Genomic DNA, 23195 nt, shown 5'->3' with positions numbered 1-23195 from the left:
ATATTTGATATGCAATAAGTACCTGTGTATAATTATAATATGAGCCATATATATGATATGCATGAAAGTAACCATAAGAATCTGTCCAGTGTATATATATATATATATATATATATATATATGTCATCATTGTCATAACAAAATAAACCAAAACATTATTTAGTTTTTTTACTTCTTTGGACAATTTAGATTTTTTACTTTTAGAAATAACACATGCCCTTTACAGTGTGTTAAAACATCATAAAGAAAGGTCAAATAGAAATAGTCCCACATTACATAAAAAAAAATCTGTTAAATTCTATTCAACTTTAAAACGGTTCTTTCTTTCTCCTGTAAAGTTATTAATTTGGAGATACGAGGTTTTGCACCAACACCAACAATATGTAAGTACCTTTTGCTGACAGGTTTAGGCCTGTGATAAAGTAGGTAGGCCATTTTGGAAGCCAGATATTCCAAACATGCCATATCCCGCAATGTCATTACTTCAGGCTACAGCCAATTGTTGACAGCAGTGCAGTCATTATGATACCTATTCCAACACTTCTGCACTATAGAGATACAAAACAATAGCATGCCTATGTATATCAACCAGAATGCTGGATTCACAGAAACCCAACCAGCATTGCAACACCCTTCAATATAAAGCCTGTGCTCAACACACAGACAACTTTGGTCCCAGTCAGACGGCTGAGATGTTGAGGAAAGTGAACACATCAAACTTAAAACCTAAAATGTGAAGGATCCTAGGCTAAAAATGTTTCTGGGCCATTGATATCTTACCTTTGCACTGCAAATGCATGGACCAAGGACACATTGACATTTTGACACAAGTTGATGTTTTGTAAATTTGTCTTCAGTTTTGGAATCTATCAGAAAATGGGAACTGCACTGTGGTCTCACTTTTACATGTCTTCCAGATGTATCTTTTGACCACAGCTGGAGTTTTAAACTCAAATTACATGACACACTGGTCCACTGCCAAATAACTGAAGGCAACAATTACTGGTGCAGCTCGATAAATATTTTTCTCCCATTTGATTGGCCTGTAAATAATCTGGGAAGGCCTGGACCTAACCAGGTCTAACATGGCTGGTACCTACTATCTAACTGTGGTGCCAGGTGAGATTGAAATTAACATGTCCTCTACAGAGAACACACTTTTTAAAAACATAATTTTAAAGCATAATTACTGTTTCTTATTAAGCTTTTAAATAAATAAATAAAAACCTAAAATGTGGCCTGTAAAAGTTATAGAACTTTTCATATTTTATGTTTTTTTTTCCAATAAGTAAAACTATGCAAATAAATAGAAATTGAAATAATTACACTGAAATGAGCAAAAACTGTCATATGTAGTTGTTTTCTCTGATGAAGGATGTGTTTAAACATATTGTTTTCACTTCTAAAATCAACAAAACTGTAATTTTACCAGGGGTGTTTAAACTTTTGTATACAACTGTACTGTGGTAGAAATACATCCATTAAAAAGCTAAAGCGGCTCAGTGAGTCTATTTACATGATAATGACCACCCACTCTGAGCTTTTGTCCACTCCTAATATTATTTGTTATGTTGACATTCCACATTCAAATAAAACAAATCTGTTTCAATATGTATTGCTTTGTTTGCTCTCTGGATGCCCATGATGTTGACAGTAAACAACATAAAAAACAGGCATTTTATACACTATATGTTAGCCCTGCATTTCTCTGGGTTTTCTAAGTTTTTCGGCATTAAAGAACTAAATAAATGCGTTCATTTCTCTGCTGTGTCAAACACAGGCCCCCACAGATCCATACCTGTGTGCGAGAGCCCCCCAGGCTCCATGCTTGTTGGTGAGGATGTTGACGATTTTCTGCTTCAGCTGGTTGGCGGTGACATGGTCGCGGTGTTTTGCGGCGCTGATGAGGTGATCGCACATCTTCTCCTCCTCTCTCCGGTCTGCAGCGTACTGCGCACAGTTCGACTACAGCAGGAACCACAGAGATTTAGCATTAGTACAGACTCACAAACATGATCACTAACTATGCAGAACAACAACAAAGTGTCTCAGTTAGCTTAGCTTTCTGGGAGCATTTGTCTAGCTTTTAGTCACTTGTTATGTTACAAAACTCACTTTAGTTCTGTATGTTTAGGAATATATTTTATTGCAGGCTGCTACTGAAGAACATTACGTACATCACACAAATAATAATAAGAAAACGTTATTTACAATGTGTGCTCCCAAACCCCAACCCCAAAATCTTACCCAAACAAACCCACACACATCGAGACACAACTGTATTTAATTCATCCTAGCTAACTAGCATACTTCGCTTTCAGATCATATTTCAAAATATGGCTGATTGACATTTCTCCTAACTAAAAATATTTTAATATCTCTTTCTGAAACATCTCTATAATGTATTCACTCACTATTGTGAGTGCACTATTACTATACTATAATATAATATATACTATAAATAACCACAAGAATGCAGTGTGAATAGGATAAATGGCTTATAAAATGTTTATAACATTTAAGCAATAAATTATAAGAATAATCAGACAGACTAATCTCACAAGCTAAAACATGAAGACATACATATTTATAATCCAGGTACTGATATTTACACATTATCCTCAGTACATTTTTCAATGTGCTATAAATAACAGCATTGAAGCTGTAATTGCAGCTGAGCAATCGATGCGCTATAATATGTGGTGTTTATTTAATATCTTCGAACTCAAATAAGGGTGATGTCAAGCACACATTTTGATACATTTTGATTTAAGGTGGCACAGTGGGCAGTGCTTATGTTAGGCCTCTAAACCTGGTGTACTGAATTGGTGTTCCAAAACCAGGATGGATAGCGAGATAATCATGATCAGCAACATCATTTCATACTTTTAACCACGTAAGTGTGTGGTACAAAGTAATACATCATTTCAGTAACTCACTATGCAAAATAAATACCTACTACTTTGGAGTTTGTACTTCACACCTGCTTAATACCTCTGCCTCAAAGAGAAATTCCAACAATTCTTAAAAAGTTCTGCACTATTAAGTCATTGAGATGTAAGCAGACTTACATACTTTCTTTACTGTGGTGCTAATAGGAACAATAGGAACACGTCTACAATGTAAACATTATCATTTTATTTACTATCCAAAACTAACAGTGAACCTCCATGTCTTCTGAATGTTTATATGCAACATTCATAATGTTAAAATAGTGATAATTCCTAAGAAAAGCCGTGTCTGTGTACTTATACATTAATAACACATGCAACAATGTAATGTGTATTGTTACAGATGGATTACAGCTTATGTGACTACAGAAGTGTATCTTAAAGAGTATCATATACAATCAGAAATCTCTTGTTGGAAAAACAGCAGTTTACTCCAGTACACATGCATAAGTGCATGCAAATATATGCTGTTACACTTGTGTGATTACATGAATAAAAAGTGATGCACATAAGCTGTCCTACTGTAATCCATCTGTAAAAGAGCATACATAAAAAGTACTTACATTGCTATTGTACACATTGTTGTGTAACTACAAGTTTATTAGAGACAATTAATGTAAAGTGGGCCCAAAAAGCTTTCTTACGGGACTATTTTGCCTTACACCACCCTGCATGTAACCCTCCACCATGAATGGATTTTAAAAAGTATGTTATAACAAACCTTGATTGCAAAACTATCATAAGGTTTCAGGCATCAGGCAATGTATTCGTCACCTTTCCACATAACTGATTTCTGTAAGGTGGTTTTTAGAGCCATCCTAGTCTTCAGATTTCTGGTTACTGTCATCACTGATGGGAACAATTCAGATTTAGATTCCTTTTCTATAATGATGCTTTTCACATCAGACCCCTTTGAATGACATCTTTAGGATTTAATTATTAATTAAGAATTGTAATACTGCAAAAGAAAGTATCTACAAGCTCATCCCAGCTGTCTCTGCCTTTGAGCTCTAAGGAAGCAATAAAGAAAACTGCAGACTCTGCAATTTAGCTCCTCTTGCTAGGCTGAGAATAACCCAAGCACAGGTACTCCTGTAAGCTCTAAATGTAGCTCAGAGCTCCTTTGAGACTGAGAGGCTTCACAGCATCCCTCTAGAGCAAAGCAGACGTGAGGCAGTGGCCTGACTTCATCTTCCCTGCTAAAATAAGATTGTCTTTCCGTGCAGCTCCCAGCCCCCACACACACCCGAGGGGGATCTCTGGCTAATATTCAAAATCTAATTTGCTAACAGAAGCTTTCAGGCAGAGGAGGAGGGGGGTAATTGAATTTCCTGCCTTATATTTGAATTCTGTCAGATATTATACCTCGACATATTCTTCAAACGGCCCGATAACTCAATCTCCCAGTGTCATCTCGCTTTAGTGGGTGATGTGCTGACAAATATCAAGCGTTATTTATCACTTCAAGAGGGATATGAGGGTTAGAAGTGACACTGGTTTAATTGTAAAAACGTCTTATCTTCCTACCGGATCTTCAATCTCTGCGAGCGGCTAATAAAGTGGAGGCGAAGAAGGATGAGGAGTGCATGTTGCCCCGGTTTTGGCAGGCAGGATGAATCGTGGGCCAGGTACGCTACCCATCGCCACTGACGCTGCCTATCTTAGCGTGTGCTGCGGTTTATCTAGTGGGTCAAGGATCCTCAAGAGCAGTACATCAAACAGCTGCCCAAGGAAGGCTGCTGCTTCCAGATAAGAAACTCATCACTTCTACTGGAGTCAGGAGACCGGTTCCTGTGCTGCCCAACGTATATGTGTATGTGTGTCACTGAAGACTCATGACACATGCCTTTATATGTGCGGGATGCTTCATTTCCATTCATAGTGCCTACTCCGTCACTGTCACCACTGCTCTCCTACACCTTGGTTTATAGATAATTTTATATATGTATGTACCCACACACACACACACACACACACACACACACACACACACACACACACACACACACACACACACAAACAAACACACACACCCACCCACACACACACACACACACACACACACACACAGATGTACACCATGTGGTCCAAAAGCAGCAGTGGGCAGTGTTGTCACCTCAAAGCAAGAGGGGTATGATTCCTTTCTGTGTGGAGCTTGCATATTTTCCCTGTGTCTGCGAAGGTTTCCTTAGACAGTCCAAAGACATGCACTCAGGCTGATTGGAGATACTAAATTGCACCTAAGTGTGAAGATTTGTGTGCCTGTATATGTCTCTGTGTCTGCCCTGTGATGGACTGTGACCTGTCCAGGGTGTTTCCTGCCTTCCGCTCAGTGACCACTGGGATAGGCTCCAAAAGCCTTACGACTCAGAAGGACAAGCGGCTTAGATAATGTGTGTGTTTGTGTGTTTGTGTGTGTGAGAGAGAGAGAGAGAGAGAGAGAGAGAGAGAGAGAGAGTGTGTGTGTGTGTGTGTGTGTGTGTGTGTGTGTGTGTGTGAGTGAGAGAGAGAGTGTGTGTGTGTGTGTGTGTGAGAGAGAGTGTGTTGGTGTGTGTGAGTGAGCGAGAGAGTGTGTGTGTGTGTGTGTGTGTGTGTGTGAGAGAGAGAGAGAGAGAGAGAGAGTGTGTGTGAGAGACTAGCAGAAAGAGGAAATATTCAAAATTCTGCACTATTTCTATTTCACTAATTTAAGCAAATGCGTGACACTGACTGTTTTGCAGCATTTTCACAAAAGGTCTGATTTTTTGTCGTATCTCTTCCCCTGAAGTTTGTGTTCAGATGACTTTCAGGTGAACAGATCTACTCATCAGAGGTTTTCGCATAAACTTGTGAAGTCAAAAGAAGGACAAATACTAAGAAGTTCTAAATTCAAGTTTTGTCTACTTTTCATTCAAACTGGTGTAATGACAATAGAATCTGTTATGGAAATTTCAATTAAAGAGGTTACTGTACTGTACTTTTACGAGAAATATACGTAGGGCCTCTGTTCTGGACTGAGATAGGGCTAATCTGCTGTGCTCTGTGGAAGTAAATATACTGTATGTAAATGTTTTTTCGTGGCATCATGAAAACAACACTTGCACTAAAATTTCTTGCCTGTACAGGATTTTTAATGTATGTTAACTTTTGCATAGAACTGTACAAAAAAATTATTTTCCATTGTAATGGTACTTGTAACATATTTTTGTTGTTATTTTGGACCATTTCTATTTCCTCACAATGAAGCTGTTTTTCTTTCTTTACTAATGTATCCAATACTAGTACTATCATATTATAACAGAAAAGATTTCCAGCTATTCTTTTTTGCTCTCAAAAGCTATTGACATAATGGAGCCTCTGAGCTAGCTAAGCTTTAATTCTCCCCCAGCTTAAGCTGTTAATGAGTGGAGTTCTCTATAGCCTCTTGATTAAAAAAGCTAACAGTTCAAGACGTAGTGCAAATGCTATCACCAGAGACTGGGCTTTAATTTGGCGAGAGGGGCCTAATGTGCAAATTGGAGCAGAGTTATTAAATCTCTTTCTTCTGGGCTAATATGTGTGGATTAATCTCCACTGGGAGACACAGGGTTGGATTATGAAGCCACCCCCACTCTAGGCATTTGGGGGGATTTTCATCATTGCCTGTATCTTTAACATGTGCAGAGATATCTAATTCATACAATCAGATTTCTCCTCGGATCATTGACCCCCTGGGGTTAGATTAGAGCAGAGGGGGATTAGAGATTGTAGTCATGATAAAAGACGCTCCTGCTGTTGCAGATTCCATGGCAGTATGTTTATATTATTTGGGAATTTGGTTGCACAGCTTACTATGAGCATTACATGCTTATTTCCCTAAAGAGATGCTGGTTTTGAACTCTAGTGTAGCCCAGAAAACCCAATGTGGTAATGTGGGTAATGTGGTAACAAGTAGTCCATCTGAATGAAGGATGGGCCAGAGTTTGCTTCAACATCAACATGGGTGTAACATGGGTGCATTGTATGTAGAAGCTATCCATCTTCACTTATGCACCCAGTAGTGTTATTTGTTCAAAATGTCAAATTATGTCCAATTTCATAAATAATTTCATAAATAATAACCATTTGCTTTTATGCAGTTGCAGTATTTGCACAATTGCCCCAATTATGTTTTATTAAATGAGGAGTGCAAAGAGCACTGCATAAAAAGTACACCTATAGATAGCCTAGGAAGTCTAAAAGTCTTCCCAAGTGAGAAAGGCATATTGTTTGCTGGTGTATCTGCATGACACATGCTACACTCCCAGCAATAAATGGTTCATTGTAGTCAGTGTTGGGGGTAATGTGGTACTGAGTATCTGTTTCCATTGACTGATGTTATAGTTTCTAGGTTTTTAAAGAAGCAATGTGTAAGATTAGCAGACATGGAATATCATATACAAAACCATGTCTTCATCCATGTATAAACATCTGTAACTATGACTCACTGTGTTTCATTATCTTAGAATGAGCTTTTCATTTCTACATGGGGAGCAGGTCCTCTCCCAACAGATGCTGCCATGTTTCTAGTGGTTGCTGCCGGTACTGGCTAAACAGACATTAGTGAGACCAAATTTTGACAAATGGAGTATCATACTCATTATTTAGCATAAGAAAAAAGCAAGAGAGGGTGAATCCTCATTAGAAAAGAAGGAAAAGACACCAAATCGGGACAGGTGACGGCAGAAGACCTGATGGCCACCGTAGGTTCTACTACATACTCTGAAAGAGATCAGTGGACAAGGTGGACAAGGACAGTGCAACCTCACTGCTAGATGCCACTAAATTTCTAATTAATCTCTTAACTAAATTAACTGAGCACAAAAAGCTGTCCTGTTTTCTTTGACAGATTTTGACTGACTCTGGTTTAGTTTGTTGTCATTAACTGCTGGACAGACTGGCACAGGATGCAATATTTTATTGGCCCTTGGCTCCATCTATTTCCATATTGGATATCTTTCTCTTTGTTGTACTTACCATCTCTGCGTTGTTTTCTTTTGGGTGTGCTTACATTCTATATTTTGGTTAGTTACCAATTAATTGTGTGATTCTAAACTGACTGGGCACTACATTGACCATTTTTAAACTTACTCTTCTAAGGTAAATTGGACCAACATAAGTTAAATCAACACTATTAATTTAAGTTCAACAAACCTAAATGAGTTTAGGTGGAAATCTAATAGAAGTTAAGCCAATTTGAATAAATTACATCAGCAACTGTACCTTAACTGGTACCTCAACCCTGCTCCAAAGAGATCTACCACCCTCTATAGTTTAGCCCTCACTGTAATCTGCCACGCCAGCACCTGATAATGAATGTCTTCAGAGGCTCTAATCAGTTGGATGTGCTAGATTCGGATTGAATATGAAACCTGCAGGAAGGTAAATCTCCACGAGAAAAACTAGTGACCAATGGCTTAGATCCTCTCTCCTGGAACACTGTTAGCCAATTGTAAGCATCTGCTAACTTGTATACACAGAACTGGGCAGCTTATGCTTTCCTGAAAATGTCTGGCCTACGACACTGCTTGAGCAGCAGTTCAAACAGATGTGGTGGCCTCACGTGTCTTGGAGGAATCACGTGGTAGCCCTTACCCTTCTAGACTAGATGGTGCCGTATGACAGGAAAGATTTAAAAAGTAGATGGCAATTGGACACCACTAACATTTTGGAGATAATTGGATAAAAATCCCTAAAAAAGCCAAATGTTGGCGAGATCTCAGCAGTACATTTGAATACCTCAAATTCAGCATGCTTGTGGACATCTTCGGCTCGCTGGCGGTTCAGGATAAACTCAGCTTCATTTGCCACACGCACAATGTGGTCCTTCATGGCATGACACAGGAGTCTAACATAGAGAAAAACAAATAATCAAGCCATGAAATGGGGTAAATTCACACACTACAGGACTACAGGACAAACTACAGGTGATCAGTGATATTATTTCAGGTCTATGTTTGAATATACTATATACAACATGTTTGAATATACTATAGTTTAGAGCTGTTAAATACCTGAATACACTGTACAGTTCTATAAAATGTTTGAATACACTACAGTACAGTTCTATTACATGCTTGAAACAACTGTAGTAGAGATATCTAGATACACTATAGCATGGCTCTACAAAATATCTGAATAAATTATAGCATTGTTCTACATAGTACCTGAATACACAGTTCTACAAAATGTATGAATACACTAAAGTTTGGTTCTACAAAATGTATGAATACACTATAGTATGGTTCTACAAAACATCTGAATGAACTATAGTACGGTTCTTCACAGTGTATGAATACACTACAGTATGGTTCTACAAAATGTATGAATACACTATAGTACAGTTCTACAAAACATCTAAATAAACTATAGTACGGTTCTTCACAATGAATGAATACACTACAGTATGGTTCTACAAAATGTATAAATAGACTGTAGTATGGTTCTACAAAACATCTGAATAAACTATAGTACGGTTCTTCACAATGAATGAATACACTACAGTATGGTTCTACAAAATGTATGAATACACTATAGTATGGTTCTACAAAACATCTGAATAAACTATAGTACGGTTCTTCAAAATGTATGAATACACTATAGTATGGTTCTACAAAACATCTGAATAAACTATAGTACGGTTCTTCACAGTGTATGAATACACTATAGTGTGGTTCTACAAAACATCTGAATAAACTATAGTACGGTTCTTCAAAATGTATGAATACACTACAGTATGGTTCTACAAAATGTATGAATAGACTGTAGTATGGTTCTACAAAACATCTGAATAAACTATAGTACGGTTCTTCACAGTGTATGAATACACTACAGTATGGTTCTACAAAATGTATGAATACACTATAGTACAGTTCTACAAAACATCTAAATAAACTATAGTACGGTTCTTCACAATGAATGAATACACTACAGTATGGTTCTACAAAATGTATGAATAGACTGTAGTATGGTTCTACAAAACATCTAAATAAACTATAGTACGGTTCTTCACAATGAATGAATACACTACAGTATGGTTCTACAAAATGTATGAATACACTACAGTATGGTTCTACAAAATGTATGAATACACTATAGTATGGTTCTACAAAACATCTGAATAAACTATAGTACGGTTCTTCAAAATGTATGAATACACTATAGTATGGTTCTACAAAACATCTGAATAAACTATAGTACGGTTCTTCACAGTGTATGAATACACTATAGTGTGGTTCTACAAAACATCTGAATAAACTAAAGTACGGTTCTTCAAAATGTATGAATACACTATAGTGTGGTTCTACAAAACATCTGAATAAACTATAGTACGGTTCTTCAAAATGTATGAATACACTACAGTATGGTTCTACAGAACATCTGAATAAACTAAAGTACGGTTCTTCAAAATGTATGAATACACTATAGTACGGTTCTACAAAACATCTGAATAAACTATAGTACGGTTCTTCAAAATGTATGAATACACTACAGTATGGTTCTACAAAATGTATGAATAGACTGTAGTATGGTTCTACAAAACATCTGAATAAACTATAGTACGGTTCTTCAAAGTGTATGAATACACTACAGTATGGTTCTACAAAATGTTTGAATACATTACAGTACAGTTCTATAATAAGCTTGAAACCACTGTAGTACAATTTTAGAAAATGTTTACATACACTATAGCTCAATTCTACAAAACATATGAACACAGTATAGTATGGTTTTAAAAAATGTTTGAATAGTACAATTCTATAAAACATTTAAATACACTAAGAAAGTTCTAAGTTCTAAGTACTAAGTTCTAAGTACTAAGTTCTATGAAATGTATGAATACACTACATTACAGTTCCACATAATGCCTGAAACCACTGTAGTGCAATTTTATAAAACATTCAAATACACTATTGGACAGTCATATGAATGGTTTGAATACATTAACACAAAAGTGACCTTCATGCTTGACAAACACTAGATGCGACTGTATAAAACAAGCATAAGACAATGCCTGCTCATATTATCAGCGTTATCTATCAGGCCTTAAAAGTAATTACAATCTCACCACTGGCCAACACACAACCCTGAAAACTCACATTTTATTTAAAATGCTCATTTGTTACAGCTCAGAGGCTACAGTGTCAAGATTACAACCTATTTTACACGTCATTAAGCCAGCTTTGTTTTAATTATGCTGAGCCATTGTGCTACTGTGGCACATAGTATTGAGAGCAATTTCCCTTTATGTCTCAGGGTAGAAGCCTAATCCAAAACCACATTCATCAAATGCATGCATCACTTGAAGTGTTGACAAGCACTGAATTAGCTTTTTGAGCCCTGAGAAGGAAACAGGCTGTAAACAACCTATTTTCCTTGCTAATAATAGGAAGGTTGGAATTAAAACTAGGGCAGGCCTTCGCTCCCCTTCGCATGAACAGCAGAGACGACAGAGTGCAAATTACACTTCAATTTTCTGTCACGCTGTACACTATTTATTCAAATAAAAGGCAGAACACAACAGCAATGGCTTTTCAGTGGCATTTAGAGCTTCTACGCTGAGACAGGAACAGTCCTTTCTCGCAAAGGCTTCATAAACGTGGCAGTGCTAGACTGTAAAAGGAAAATGTCACCTAAAACCGCATGTTTGAAAAGCATTTTAAACTCCTACATGCCTTCCAATATAGAGAACTGTTTGTGGTTTTAACTCGGAATCTTTTTAAAAGACGTCATCTGGAGGATTCTGAAAATGGATACCATTGACTGTTTCAGTTCATGTTCAGAGTAAGTGTTGTCTTACATGCTTTTTCTGATGGAATATCAATGCCAGTGAAGGAAACGTGGGACAAATATGTTCTTTTCCTCTATAAGGGACCACAGCCAACACACTGTGGTAACATAATCTGCAAATCTATAGAAGCCTGTCAAACCACTGCCGGTTTCCTCAACTACTTTTAGTACTTAGTACAGTCTAATTAGTAAATGATGGTGTACTTTTCCCAGTACAGAAATGCCAAGCTAAAAGTCTTTCACAGGATATTAGCAAAAAATTAATTAGACCTATAGTGACAGATCATGTCTGTGAATTTTAAAACCAATATTTATAGACAGCACACTGAAGCGAAGATTGCTATCACACTGTTTTTAAACAACCCCTAAAGAGATGCTACAAGTCTATTTAACCACTTAAACCCTAATAAACTATATGTGTCCTCCTTTCAAGTCTTCATTCTTATAGCTATATAATTACATAAGATCGCGAATACAAGCGGCCGAAATGAGCTTCCTCCGCAGGGTGTCTGGACTCCGGGAGGGACTCGGAGTAGAGCCGCTGCTTCTTCACATCGAGAGGAGCCAGCTGAGGTGGTTCGGGCATCTGCTTAGGATGCCTCCTGGACGCCTCCCTCGGGAGGTGTCACAGGCAAGTCCACCTGGGAGGAGACCCCGGGGAAGACCTAGGACACGCTGGCGTGACTATATCGCCCAGCTGGCCTGGGAGCGCCTCAGAATCCCCCTTGGAGAGCTAGTGGAAGTGGCTGGGGAAAGGGAGGTCTGGGTCTCATTGCTTAGGATGCTGCCCCCATGACCTGAACCCCGGAGAAGTGGAAGATAATGGATGGATGGATGGATGGATGGATGGATGGATGGATGGATGTTATAGTATTTACCAAATAATGGCTAGTAATTACTGAATAATAACTGGAATTATAAAGTAAAAAACTGAAAAATTACTTTGTAGTGTACAAAATTAAAGTATGTTTTTGCTTTAACTCATTCCTATGTTAAGTCTCTACACCACAACGCTGTCTCATTACCAATTAACTACTGAAAACATCCTTAAAGAAATAACCAAACACTAAGTCTAAGGGGTTAAATTGAATCATCCCATACAAGCATTAATAATATGAAATCAAGACCTGTGTGGGTGTGTAGTTTTTCTTGTGTTTGTCAGTCTATTGTATGTCTTGTGAATGATGATGATGGTGATGATGAAGATTGCTGTCTGGCACTGACTATGTTATTGGCTACGCACTGGTGATGTTACAGTAAACAGTGTTCTTCATCACACTCCAGGCCAGTCAAAATGAACAGGTGCCCCACTACAGATGTACAGTGGGCAGAGTGATAGACGTGCCAGCACCCTGGACAGCGCCTGTCACTGCTGACTCAGGCTCTTTGTCCAAGAGCTCTGAGTGTGTGTGTGTATGGGAGTGGGGGCGGACAGATGGGTCAACAGATGGATATGCAGGCTGAGCCATGATCAGCTCCACAAAAAATACCCTGTGTGAACCTGACACACTGAAACACTGAAAACAGTTCTGCATTAAATGTATCAGGTTCAAATACATCATTACCGTGTAAATAAAGTATATAGTATAAACTCATATCAACACAATTATGGTTTGACACAACAATTATTATATAAGTAGACCAAAATAGACATGTTAATGTAATATATCATGTGATCTTCAAAACTGTAACTTGTAATGTACAGTCATAATCAAAAGCTTGAACATCTTTTCTCGAATGACCTGTTTTGTTGATTTTGTTGAAGTGAAAAGAAGGTAAATAAGGCAACACATCACCTACAGAGAACACACTTACATATGGCTGAGCTTAACAGAAATCAACAAAACATATTACTACAAACACACACACACACACACACACACACATATATATATATATATATATATATATAGAGAGAGAGAGAGAGAGAGAGAGAGAGAGACATAGATAGATAGATAGATAGATAGATAGATAGATAGATAGATAGATAGATAGATAGATAGATAGATAGATAGATAGATAGATAGATAGATAGATAGATAGACACTATATTGCCAAAAGTATTTACTTTCAGTGTCAAACACTGATGTTGGACAAGAAGGCCTGGCTTGCAGTCTCCACTCTAATTCATCCCAAAGGTGTTCTATCATGTTGAAGTCAGCACTCTGTGCAGGCCAGTCAAGTTCTTCCACACCAAACTCACTCATCCATGTCTTTATGGACCTTGCTTTGTGTACTGGTGCGCAGTCATGTCACTGTTCCCACAAAGTTGTGGCATGAAATTGTCCAAAATCTCTTGGTGCTGAAGCATTAAGAGTTCCTTTCACGGGAACTAAGGGGCCGAGCCCAACTCCTGAAAAACAACCCCACACCATAATCCCCCTCCACTAAACTTTACACTTGGCACAATGAAGTCAGACAAGTATCGTTCTCCTGGCAACTGCCAAACCCAGACTCGTCCATCGGATTGCCAGACAGAAAAGCGTGATTCATCACTCCAGAGAACACGTCTCCACTGCGTTAGAGTCCAGTGGCGGCGCTTTACACCACTGGATTAGACACTTTGCATTGCGCTTGGTGATGTAAGGCTTGGATGCAGCTGCTTGGCCATGGAAATTAATTCCATGAAGCTCTCTATGCTGTTTTTAAGCTAATCTGAAGGGCACATGAAGGTTGGAGGTCTATAACGACTGACTGCAGAAAGTCGGCGACCTCTGCGCACTGTGCCTCAGCATCCACTGACCCCGCTTTGTCATTTTACGTAGCCTACCACTTCATGGAATTCACTGAGCTACTCAGAGTGACCCATTCTTTCACTAATGTTTGTAGAAGCAGTCTACATCCCTGCATGCTTGGTTTTATACACCTGTGGCCATGGAAGTGACTGGAACACCTAAATTCAATTGTTTGGATGGGTGAGTGAATACTTTTGGAAATATAGTGTAGATATATACAAAAATAGAGACACAAGGTTTTGTTCTGACTGATATTCTATTCATGTGGAAATGACATATACATAAATATTTGTTGAGTGATTCCATTATTGCTGTGCCAAATGGTGATTCTTAAAACCTAAATGTAATTTTTCCAACATCAAATAAAAGAAATCATGCTTTGATAACAATATTTCATTCTTTTCCAAAATGTGTTTACAGATGAGCAACAGGATTGAGTATTTTGGCATTTAATTTTTAAATACACACCATGTAATTACATAACATGCATGTCAGTGACATCCTAATGAATTTGGACAAAACAACTTCCTGTTGATCATGAGACCTGTTCAATATACTAGCTATTTCATAGTGGTGAATGTCGACAATATACATTGTTCATAACCTATAACAGATGACTCTTGAAAAAAGGTTTAAACATAAGATATTTAAGGGATTCACACATTAATGCAAAAACGGCATGTTTAATCATTTTTGAAGCTTTTTAACTACTACATTTTAAGCTAAAGCATAGTTATAGTAGGCTAGTAAAGGCACAAATACTGGTTTCTAAGTGTTGTAGGCAGATTTTATTAACACTTTAAACTATATCTGAAAATGTAAATGTGAGGACCCTTTTATGATATCTAAGCAATGTTTAAAATGTCATTTACTTTTACTTTACATACCTATTTACACATTTAATATCAGTGGGACACAAAAGACACCCCAATCAAGGAAATATCCATTTTTTTCCAGAGGTACTTACACATAGAGCTAAAGATATGAGTGAGAAAAACTTCAACCTTTAGATCCCCATGCTTATTCAGTAACTACCATCACTTGTTTAGTAATTACTATGAAACTAATATATAAGTTAAAGTTATGTACAGAGTGGACCCTCATACTAGGCCTTGCAATAACTCATGAGGCACAAACAAAGTAGCTGTTGAAGGAGGCAGCGTGCTGATACTTTAACCACAGTGCCTACTCTCAGAAACATGGCTGCCCCTCTTTCTTCCCTGCATGCTTGCCTTCTTCAATTTGGCTTCCCTCCTGCAAGTCGCACTACAGGGGCAAGAGGCTTACGGCTAATCTAGCCTGCTGCCGCCACCCTCAGCCCGCCTGCTCAGAAGTGCTATGGTAACTAGACAGCTGAGACAGGCTCAGGCCCAGTGTGCAGGCATAGGGTGACATAAGCCAGCCGCTTAGTGACTTAGCCCAGGAGCAGCTGCAGGGGTGCTGGGAGTGTTACCTTCCTTCGTTGATAAGCTCAATGAAAGCCAGACCCGCGTTCTTCTGGATGGAGTTCTGCCATTCCTAGAAACCAGAAAACAGAATGTGTATCATGAAGTTGTCCACTACAATTTCTCATTGAGTTAAAAGCATGTGACTGTTGCAATGTGACTGTTCGCTGAATCACCAGGAGATCAAGAGTTCAACTCCTGCTGACATTACAGCCATTCAGCTGGGAGTCCAAATCAGTATAACTGATCTCCTTCTCTCTCTGGGTGAGTAGGATGGCCCTCCCTTTCCCTCATCACTCTAACTTGGAAGTCTGTAGGCTAACATAACAGAAATGACAATTAATTTTCTCCTCTAAGTGCACTGAACTGTCAAATGACGTTATTAGCTGTTCAAAAAAGATGCAATGGTGTTTCACCAGCCTCAGAGGAAACATGCAGGCATTTACTGATCCAACTTGACAACATTACGTGATGGGGCAGACCTAACTAGCATAGGCCTTTTAGCATCTTGTGATGGTGGAGACCTAGCTAGCAGGTGAAAGTTGGCCAAAGCTAAACTGGGGAGAAAACTGGAAAAATGACCAAAATGAATAAGCTGGCTTTTAGAGATTACATATAAGATTATCCACTTGTATATAAAACGGTGGAGTTAAAGGGAAATAAGTGAAAAAAACTTGAGTTTCAAAACCTGAAGTCCAAACAGTTATTCTAAGATATAGAGAAAATGGGACTCCTAACAACCTACAAGACCTGGTAGACCACCAACACTGTCCCATCAGATAAACATCACTTAAATCTTTCACCTTTGAGAGAGGAGAAAATCAAGTTCCACTTTTGCTTCAGATCTGAAAAAAATCTACAGGTGTTTCTGTCCACCCCTCTACCATGAGAAGACAACTCAACACTATGAGTCTGGAAGGATGTGTAGCTGCCAAGAAACCCTTGCTGAGTAAATGAAAAAGTGTAGAATGCAGGCTAAAAAACTGAATAAGCCAACTCTCTGTAAATCTTGTACCTCCTCACAACCGTTGTGGCATAAGAGCACACTTGTGGGCAGAGCACAGATTGGTCAGTTTTATTGGCCAAGAAAAATGTTACATGCAAGGAATCTTTCTTGGCAGTAGCTCAAAAAAGTAATTACATAAAAAGTTGTGAAGATTTATGGTGTTTACTGACTGGTTAACAGCTGTGAGACTTTGAACTAGCAGGTCATGTGTGTTGTTTTACTCTGTCACTCTTTGGCAACATTGAAAAAGTGAGTAAAACAGCTCTGCACAGGCCTATAAAGCGGTACCAGTAGCAGAAGACTTCTAAAAATGTGGTTCCATACATCCCTGCCAAGTATTACTCTGCAGCCCAAACCACACTTCAAACACAGCGAAAAGCTGATGGTTCTGAATTTGACAAAAAGGGTAGACGACTTGGAGGTCACACATTCGCGCGAGAGAGCTGGCGCTATAAAAAGTTCCTGTGAGCATGGGTGCCTTTTCGCCCACTGAGAACAGATCTGTAAACACAGGAGAGATGTAATTGTGAAGTGAAACCGTATCCCCCTTGCCCCTTAAATGCAGCCATTTCCTTTCTCCAAGCAACCAAGTGACAGACCACTGAAGACCTCCATCCATAGGCCCTCTGGCTCCACTCGCCTGGAGGGCTGTTGGGACCTGGGGGCAGTTTCTCTCTCTCTAAAACTCTCACACACACTCATAACACGAGTCTGGAGCTGATTAAGAGGCCGTTTGGGAGCCTGGCCACTCACTGTGGGAAAATTCTGCCGCTCTTCTGTTGGTTCTCAAAGGTATGAGTTGCAGGGGGGAAAGGAGCATGGGCTGGGTAGGAGTTCAAAAGAAAAAGAGGGGGGAAAAGAAAAAGAGAAAGGCTGAAAAATGTTCCCAGGTCCTGAGGTGAGGCGAAGCAGGCTTAGAGGGGAGCAGCTCAGGTGCCCAAAGCAGAAATCTGAGGGAACGCTGGGGAAATGTGCTGGACCATCTCAAGATGCCTTGAACATGGAGCTTTTGATGGGTCAGCAGGATTCAAAGCTGGATTCTGGATTCAAAGCTAAGCCACAGATTCGGGTCAGGTTACTCCAGACTGGTTCTGGATGACTGGAGCCTTGTCCTGTTCCAGTAGACCAGCAAGACTATGCAGGAGATGACGTGAATTTTGTAATGTATTTTTACTCTATGTTTACTGTATATTCACCATTGCTGCAAAAAGAAAACTTTTTCCATTGTGTTACATTTTGTGAACATTTCATGACGAGTAGACCGACATAAACGTTAGTCCAAACTTTGCAATATTTAATTCCATTTCGCTATAATTTTATTTCAGAAATATGAGATTTTCTTATGACATTAACATTATGCATCCTCCATTGTTTGTATGTTACTGTGAAAAAACACAAAACACTTTTCAAACAGGTATAAATACAAGCTCTTCATTTTTCAGGACATATTTCTGCAGATATTGGATGTATGATGCTAGCATAAGGAAGGGGAAAGTCAATGGAAATCAGATCACAAATAGGGGTTTCACAACTGTAGTTCAAAAAATGATTATAAGCTCCTAACAACTGTGCAGACCTGATAGACCATTAAAACTGTCCCCATCAGATAATCAGCACTTAAAGCTTTAGTCTTTGATGAATATGAGGTGTTTCTGTTTTTCCTACCACTGGGAGAAAATAACCGAATGCTATTGGTCTGAAACAGTGTGTAGCTGTCAAGAAGCTTTTACTGGTATTCTCAGAATAATGGAATGACCTCTCTCAGACCTCAACATCGCTGAATGTGCTTGGGATTACTTGAAGTGTGAGAAGCAGAAAATGCAACCAACATCTAAGACTGAACTGAAGGTGTGGAAAAAAATCTCTGCTGATTTCTATAAAAAAATGAGAGAAAGTCCTGTAAGGAATTGCAGCTGGACAAATTTTGAACATGCTAATACTGATAAATGTCATACTGTGTCACGTTTGGGAGCGATGAGGAGGTGGATGCATATGCAGAGATAAGCGAGATTTCAGAATCAGAACAGTCCAGGGTCAAGGAGCCAACACGGAGAGATCAGGGTACAGACATAATGAACAGAAACACAGAACTACACAGCAAACAAAGACCAGCAAGGGTCTAGGGAAAACTCAGGGCTCAAATACAACAGGGATAACATTAACATGACACAGGTGGAAAACATGTGGTTACAATCAGGGGCGGAGTCAAGAAACAAGGGGGCAGGACAGGGAAGAATCGAAACAAAGCACATGGACAAGTAAACAAAATCACATGGAAGACTGAAACCAAAACAAAAGCACATGGATGACTGGGAGGGGCCAATCGTGGCAATTTGATCATTGAGGCTTCTGTGCCAGTTTCTGTTGAATATGTTTTCTGTTTTTCTGGAATTTTGACCAGTATTGTATACATTCCCTTGACCACAGATTCGTTTTCCAAATTATACTCATTACACTTGTGCAGCTTGATAATTACATTATTAACTTTAATGAGGTGCATTAGATCAGTAACAGTTCTGAAGATTGCAGTGATAAAGCCCTGAAATACTAAAACAAAGTAACACTGGCCAAAGGTCTTTGTAGCTAAATAACTAAATTAATAAACAAATGATACAGTTCTAACAGAGAAAACAATAAAGTGTTCTAATCCTTTCATAACTAGAGAAATAAATAAACAAATATATACATACATACATACATACATACATACACACACACAAGAGTTCAATACCAACCAATGCTAAACTTGAATTCTTAATCCGTGCTGAGCTGAGAGAGACAATAGTAGAAAGCATCTGGTCTCCAAATGTTCAGCGTGACCCCCTCTGTCTCCCCTGCCCCCTTCACTCTGCTACACTATCCTCTACCCTTGCTGTAGGCAGACTGCTCCTCATTTGGAGCGAGGGCTGGCCATGTACAACCCCTTTCCCCCAGCCCCAGCTCCAGCCGAGAGGCGCTCACGTGACAAAAATAAACACAAACACACCCAGATGTAGGGGGGACGCTAGCCTGCCAAAAAATGACATCAGATTGACATCGGACTCTTCCCAGACAGGCGAGCCAAATCCCGATCTGCTGTGTGTTCTCAAGTGGCTCTGAAGACGGACGCTGTAAAGCTCTTTCATGTCATGTCTCTCTCTTTTTTCTCCTCCCTCGGCCCAGGCTGTAAAGTAAGGGCTCCCTATGGGGTGGCTGGATGGGGCTGTGAAGTGAATTAGTGCACATATGCACCTCCTGAAGGAAGTAATACGATCCCTTATGTAAATGGGGAGTATGATCACAAACCACCACCTCAGGAGAGAAAGGTTTACTCTGACTGATATGAGACTGGGACTTGATTTTCATCAGCTGCTACCAGAGAGACGGTATAAATCACTGGAGAAATAGGGATGATGCTATTGTTTCGGCATTCCCGTCAGATGCAGGAGAAAAAGACAGTTAAGAGTCCAGAATCTACTGGAAATGGGGTTTAAGAATGTATTTGGCCATACAGGCATTGACTGATGTAATAACAGCAGTTTTAATTGACCTTTCCAAGCTCTGCCCACAAAAGCATTTTTTCATAGCCACTGTTGTGAGGGTGGACAAGCTTTAAAGAATGTTAACAAAATTCCCATTCAGTCTAATGTGAAGGTGTAGCACGCAGCTTGTTATTTGTGAAAATGTGCAAATTGATTACATTATTAATTTTGAATAATATTTATTTTGTATGTATATTTAGGTTAGACTCTTAGGCTAAATGTGTTTTTGCTCTGTGTTTGAGCTAGTGTAGCTAGAAATGAACTAGTTCTCATTATCAACAACAATACAGACACCTACTTTACTTTTAATGTAAGTCAATGGAAGCAGAAATTTTTCAAAGTAATTTTGGGCTATTCCTTTTGGTCGATTCATCATGACATTTATAAACAATTTAAATGACAACAGGTATTTTCAAATTATGTCAAAAACTGAAAAACGTCAAAAATGGAGATATGAGGTTTTGTTCCGGCAGTAGTGATATGCTGCTTTGACTGTACATTTACATTCTCCCCACTCACTCTGTATATATATATATTATACTTACACTTGCAACATCTGAATTTTTTTACCACTCTATTGTCCTTAACTGTATATATTATAACTGTCAGTTGTTGCATACTTTCTTGCACTTTGCACTTCTCACTGGACGTTAACTGCATTTCTTTGGCTTTGTACCTGTACTCTGCACAATGGCAATACAACTAAATCTAATCTAAAACAATGTAAAATCTGCCTGTTTTCAAGGTCCCTCAGTCAAACTATGCATTTTTTGGTTTAATAACATTAGTTTTTAATAAAATATTTAATAAAATAACGTTAAGGTTTAATAAAAAGTATTTAAATGGAAATAAACTAGATTTTTGTCTTTCTGGGTGAACAAGCAAGTCAACATTTATAAAAGTGTTTTATTGTATTTAAATGCTTTATAGTAGAATCTTTTGTGGTACAATATTTTTGATAGTAAGACATTTGCTGTTGTGCTGTCTGTTTTGTCTCAGCATAGACGTCTTTTTATGGAGAAGTGTGACTTGCTTTTACAGTAGGGGGTTCTTCCCCCTCCACTTTCACCCCTTATTGCTCACCAGCGGCTCAGTATAGAGACAATAGTGTCCTAGTTACTCTGAGAACAAAGAGCTATAAGACAAAAAATATTTTATTTGATTATTTTCAACTGAACTACTGATTTCAACTACTGAGGCCAGTGGAATGACCACTAGAGGGCCTTCAGAAAGATGTTAAACTGTTATGCACTTTATTGGTTTCCTTTATTTAAAGGAAAATTTGTCATTTTGCTGCCTAACTATGCCCAATCTGGGGTAGAGCACAGCATCACTAGCAGAGCAGCACCACCTGGGGCAGTGGGGGTTTAAGTGCTTTGCCCAAGGGCACAACAGGTATAGCTACTCAGTTGTGGAACCTCTCCTACCATTAGGCTACTGGTCACACCAAACAGGAAACCTGATAGAGTTTTGTGGACAGAGAATGAAAAGTTATCCTCAATTATTAATTATCCTCCATTATAAAAGCTTCACATCCACATTTTTAAAATCTTCTAACACCTTTTTGCAAAGGTGTAAACTACTTCAGCATACTCTAAACCAAAAAAGAACAACACTTAGCAAAGTTCAACACTACAAACTATCCTGCCAAAACTCTTCCGCAGCCCTTTTTCTGTTCAGTCGTAGAGGACTTTCCTTCTCTCCCTTCAGTGCTCAGCATTAATGGGTGCTGGAGAATTTGTGGTGTCTCAATCCGAGCTGTCAGGCGCGAGAGGGAACACTTGGCTTTTATCTGCCCTCCGCTGCTTCCAACATCTGGAGGTTCTCCATTGGTAAATCTCCACGGCTCCACGCTTCATCCCTTATGTATGTTTAAGCTGTTACAAAAAAAACTCGACCCTTCTGACCTCTGTTGCGCTTTCTGCCACTTTGCTGGATGGAGACACAGGCTGTCTACGGCCTCAGATGAATCGTGGTGATTAGAAGGCATAAATAATAATAAAAAAAGAAACAGCGAGATGATTATCTCTAATTTATTCATAAAAGTGACAGTTTGCAAACCAGAGCAGGGCGAAAGGTCAGCATAGTGAAACCCCTGCTGTCTAGGAGCATTAGAGCCAAGACGAGCAAGCGATAAAGAGTTTGCATTTCTTGGACTTGAGGCAGGGGCATCTCTGCTGGAACACGACTCCTTCTGTGAATGGAGAATCTTTAATTGCAGGTTGTGTGCAAAAAATTCTGAAATAGAGATGCATAAGCCGTACAAAGTAACAGAGGACAGCTGGCCAAAACACACTCTAAAAATGAGGGCGCCAGAAAGGGTTCTCTGGAGCGACGCCACAGAAAATCACCTTTTGGCTCCCTAAAGAATCTTTAAAGAATTACTTTTGTAAATGAGTTGGTGGAGCCCTTCTGTATGCTATATACTGTATGCTTTATCAATTAGGCCTAATGACTTCTAATCCCAAAAAAATTAAGATGCCACAAGAGGAAATACAAATAATCCCCAAAGAACCATTCTGGTAATTGAGATGTGCAAATATTTTTTAACAATTAAGAACTTACAAAAAGGTAATTATTTTTGTTAATGAGATGAGCAAAGAATCTTTATAAAGTTTAAAGAACCTCTACATCACATAAATGTCTTACACCATTTAAAGTTCTAGAACCGTATGGTCAAGTAAAGAACCATTTAGTTGTCCTTACTTTTAAGCTTTATAATTGTTATATTATGTGGAAATTCTCACAAG

General features: G+C 38.7%; 1 protein-coding gene across 5 annotated transcripts in view; it reads right to left on the bottom strand.

Moving 5' to 3' along the window:
- Nucleotides 1–23195, bottom strand: part of nbeab (neurobeachin b) — a 481645-nt gene that overhangs the window by 183791 nt on the left and 274659 nt on the right. For all 5 annotated transcript variants that reach the window (XM_037546398.1, XM_037546400.1, XM_037546401.1 and 2 more), the window contains 3 exons: nucleotides 15927–15991; nucleotides 8688–8796; nucleotides 1799–1965 (listed from right to left, as the gene is read on the bottom strand). In XM_037546398.1, the coding sequence (XP_037402295.1) occupies nucleotides 1799–1965; nucleotides 8688–8796; nucleotides 15927–15991 (341 nt within the window). The remainder of the gene's footprint in view (nucleotides 1–1798; nucleotides 1966–8687; nucleotides 8797–15926; nucleotides 15992–23195) is intronic.

The sequence above is a fragment of the Pygocentrus nattereri genome, chromosome 17, assembly GCF_015220715.1.
Source record: "Pygocentrus nattereri isolate fPygNat1 chromosome 17, fPygNat1.pri, whole genome shotgun sequence".
Taxonomy (NCBI): domain Eukaryota; kingdom Metazoa; phylum Chordata; class Actinopteri; order Characiformes; family Serrasalmidae; genus Pygocentrus; species Pygocentrus nattereri.
Note: the sequence above shows the minus strand (reverse complement) of the source record. Positions and strands in the feature narration are given on the sequence as shown.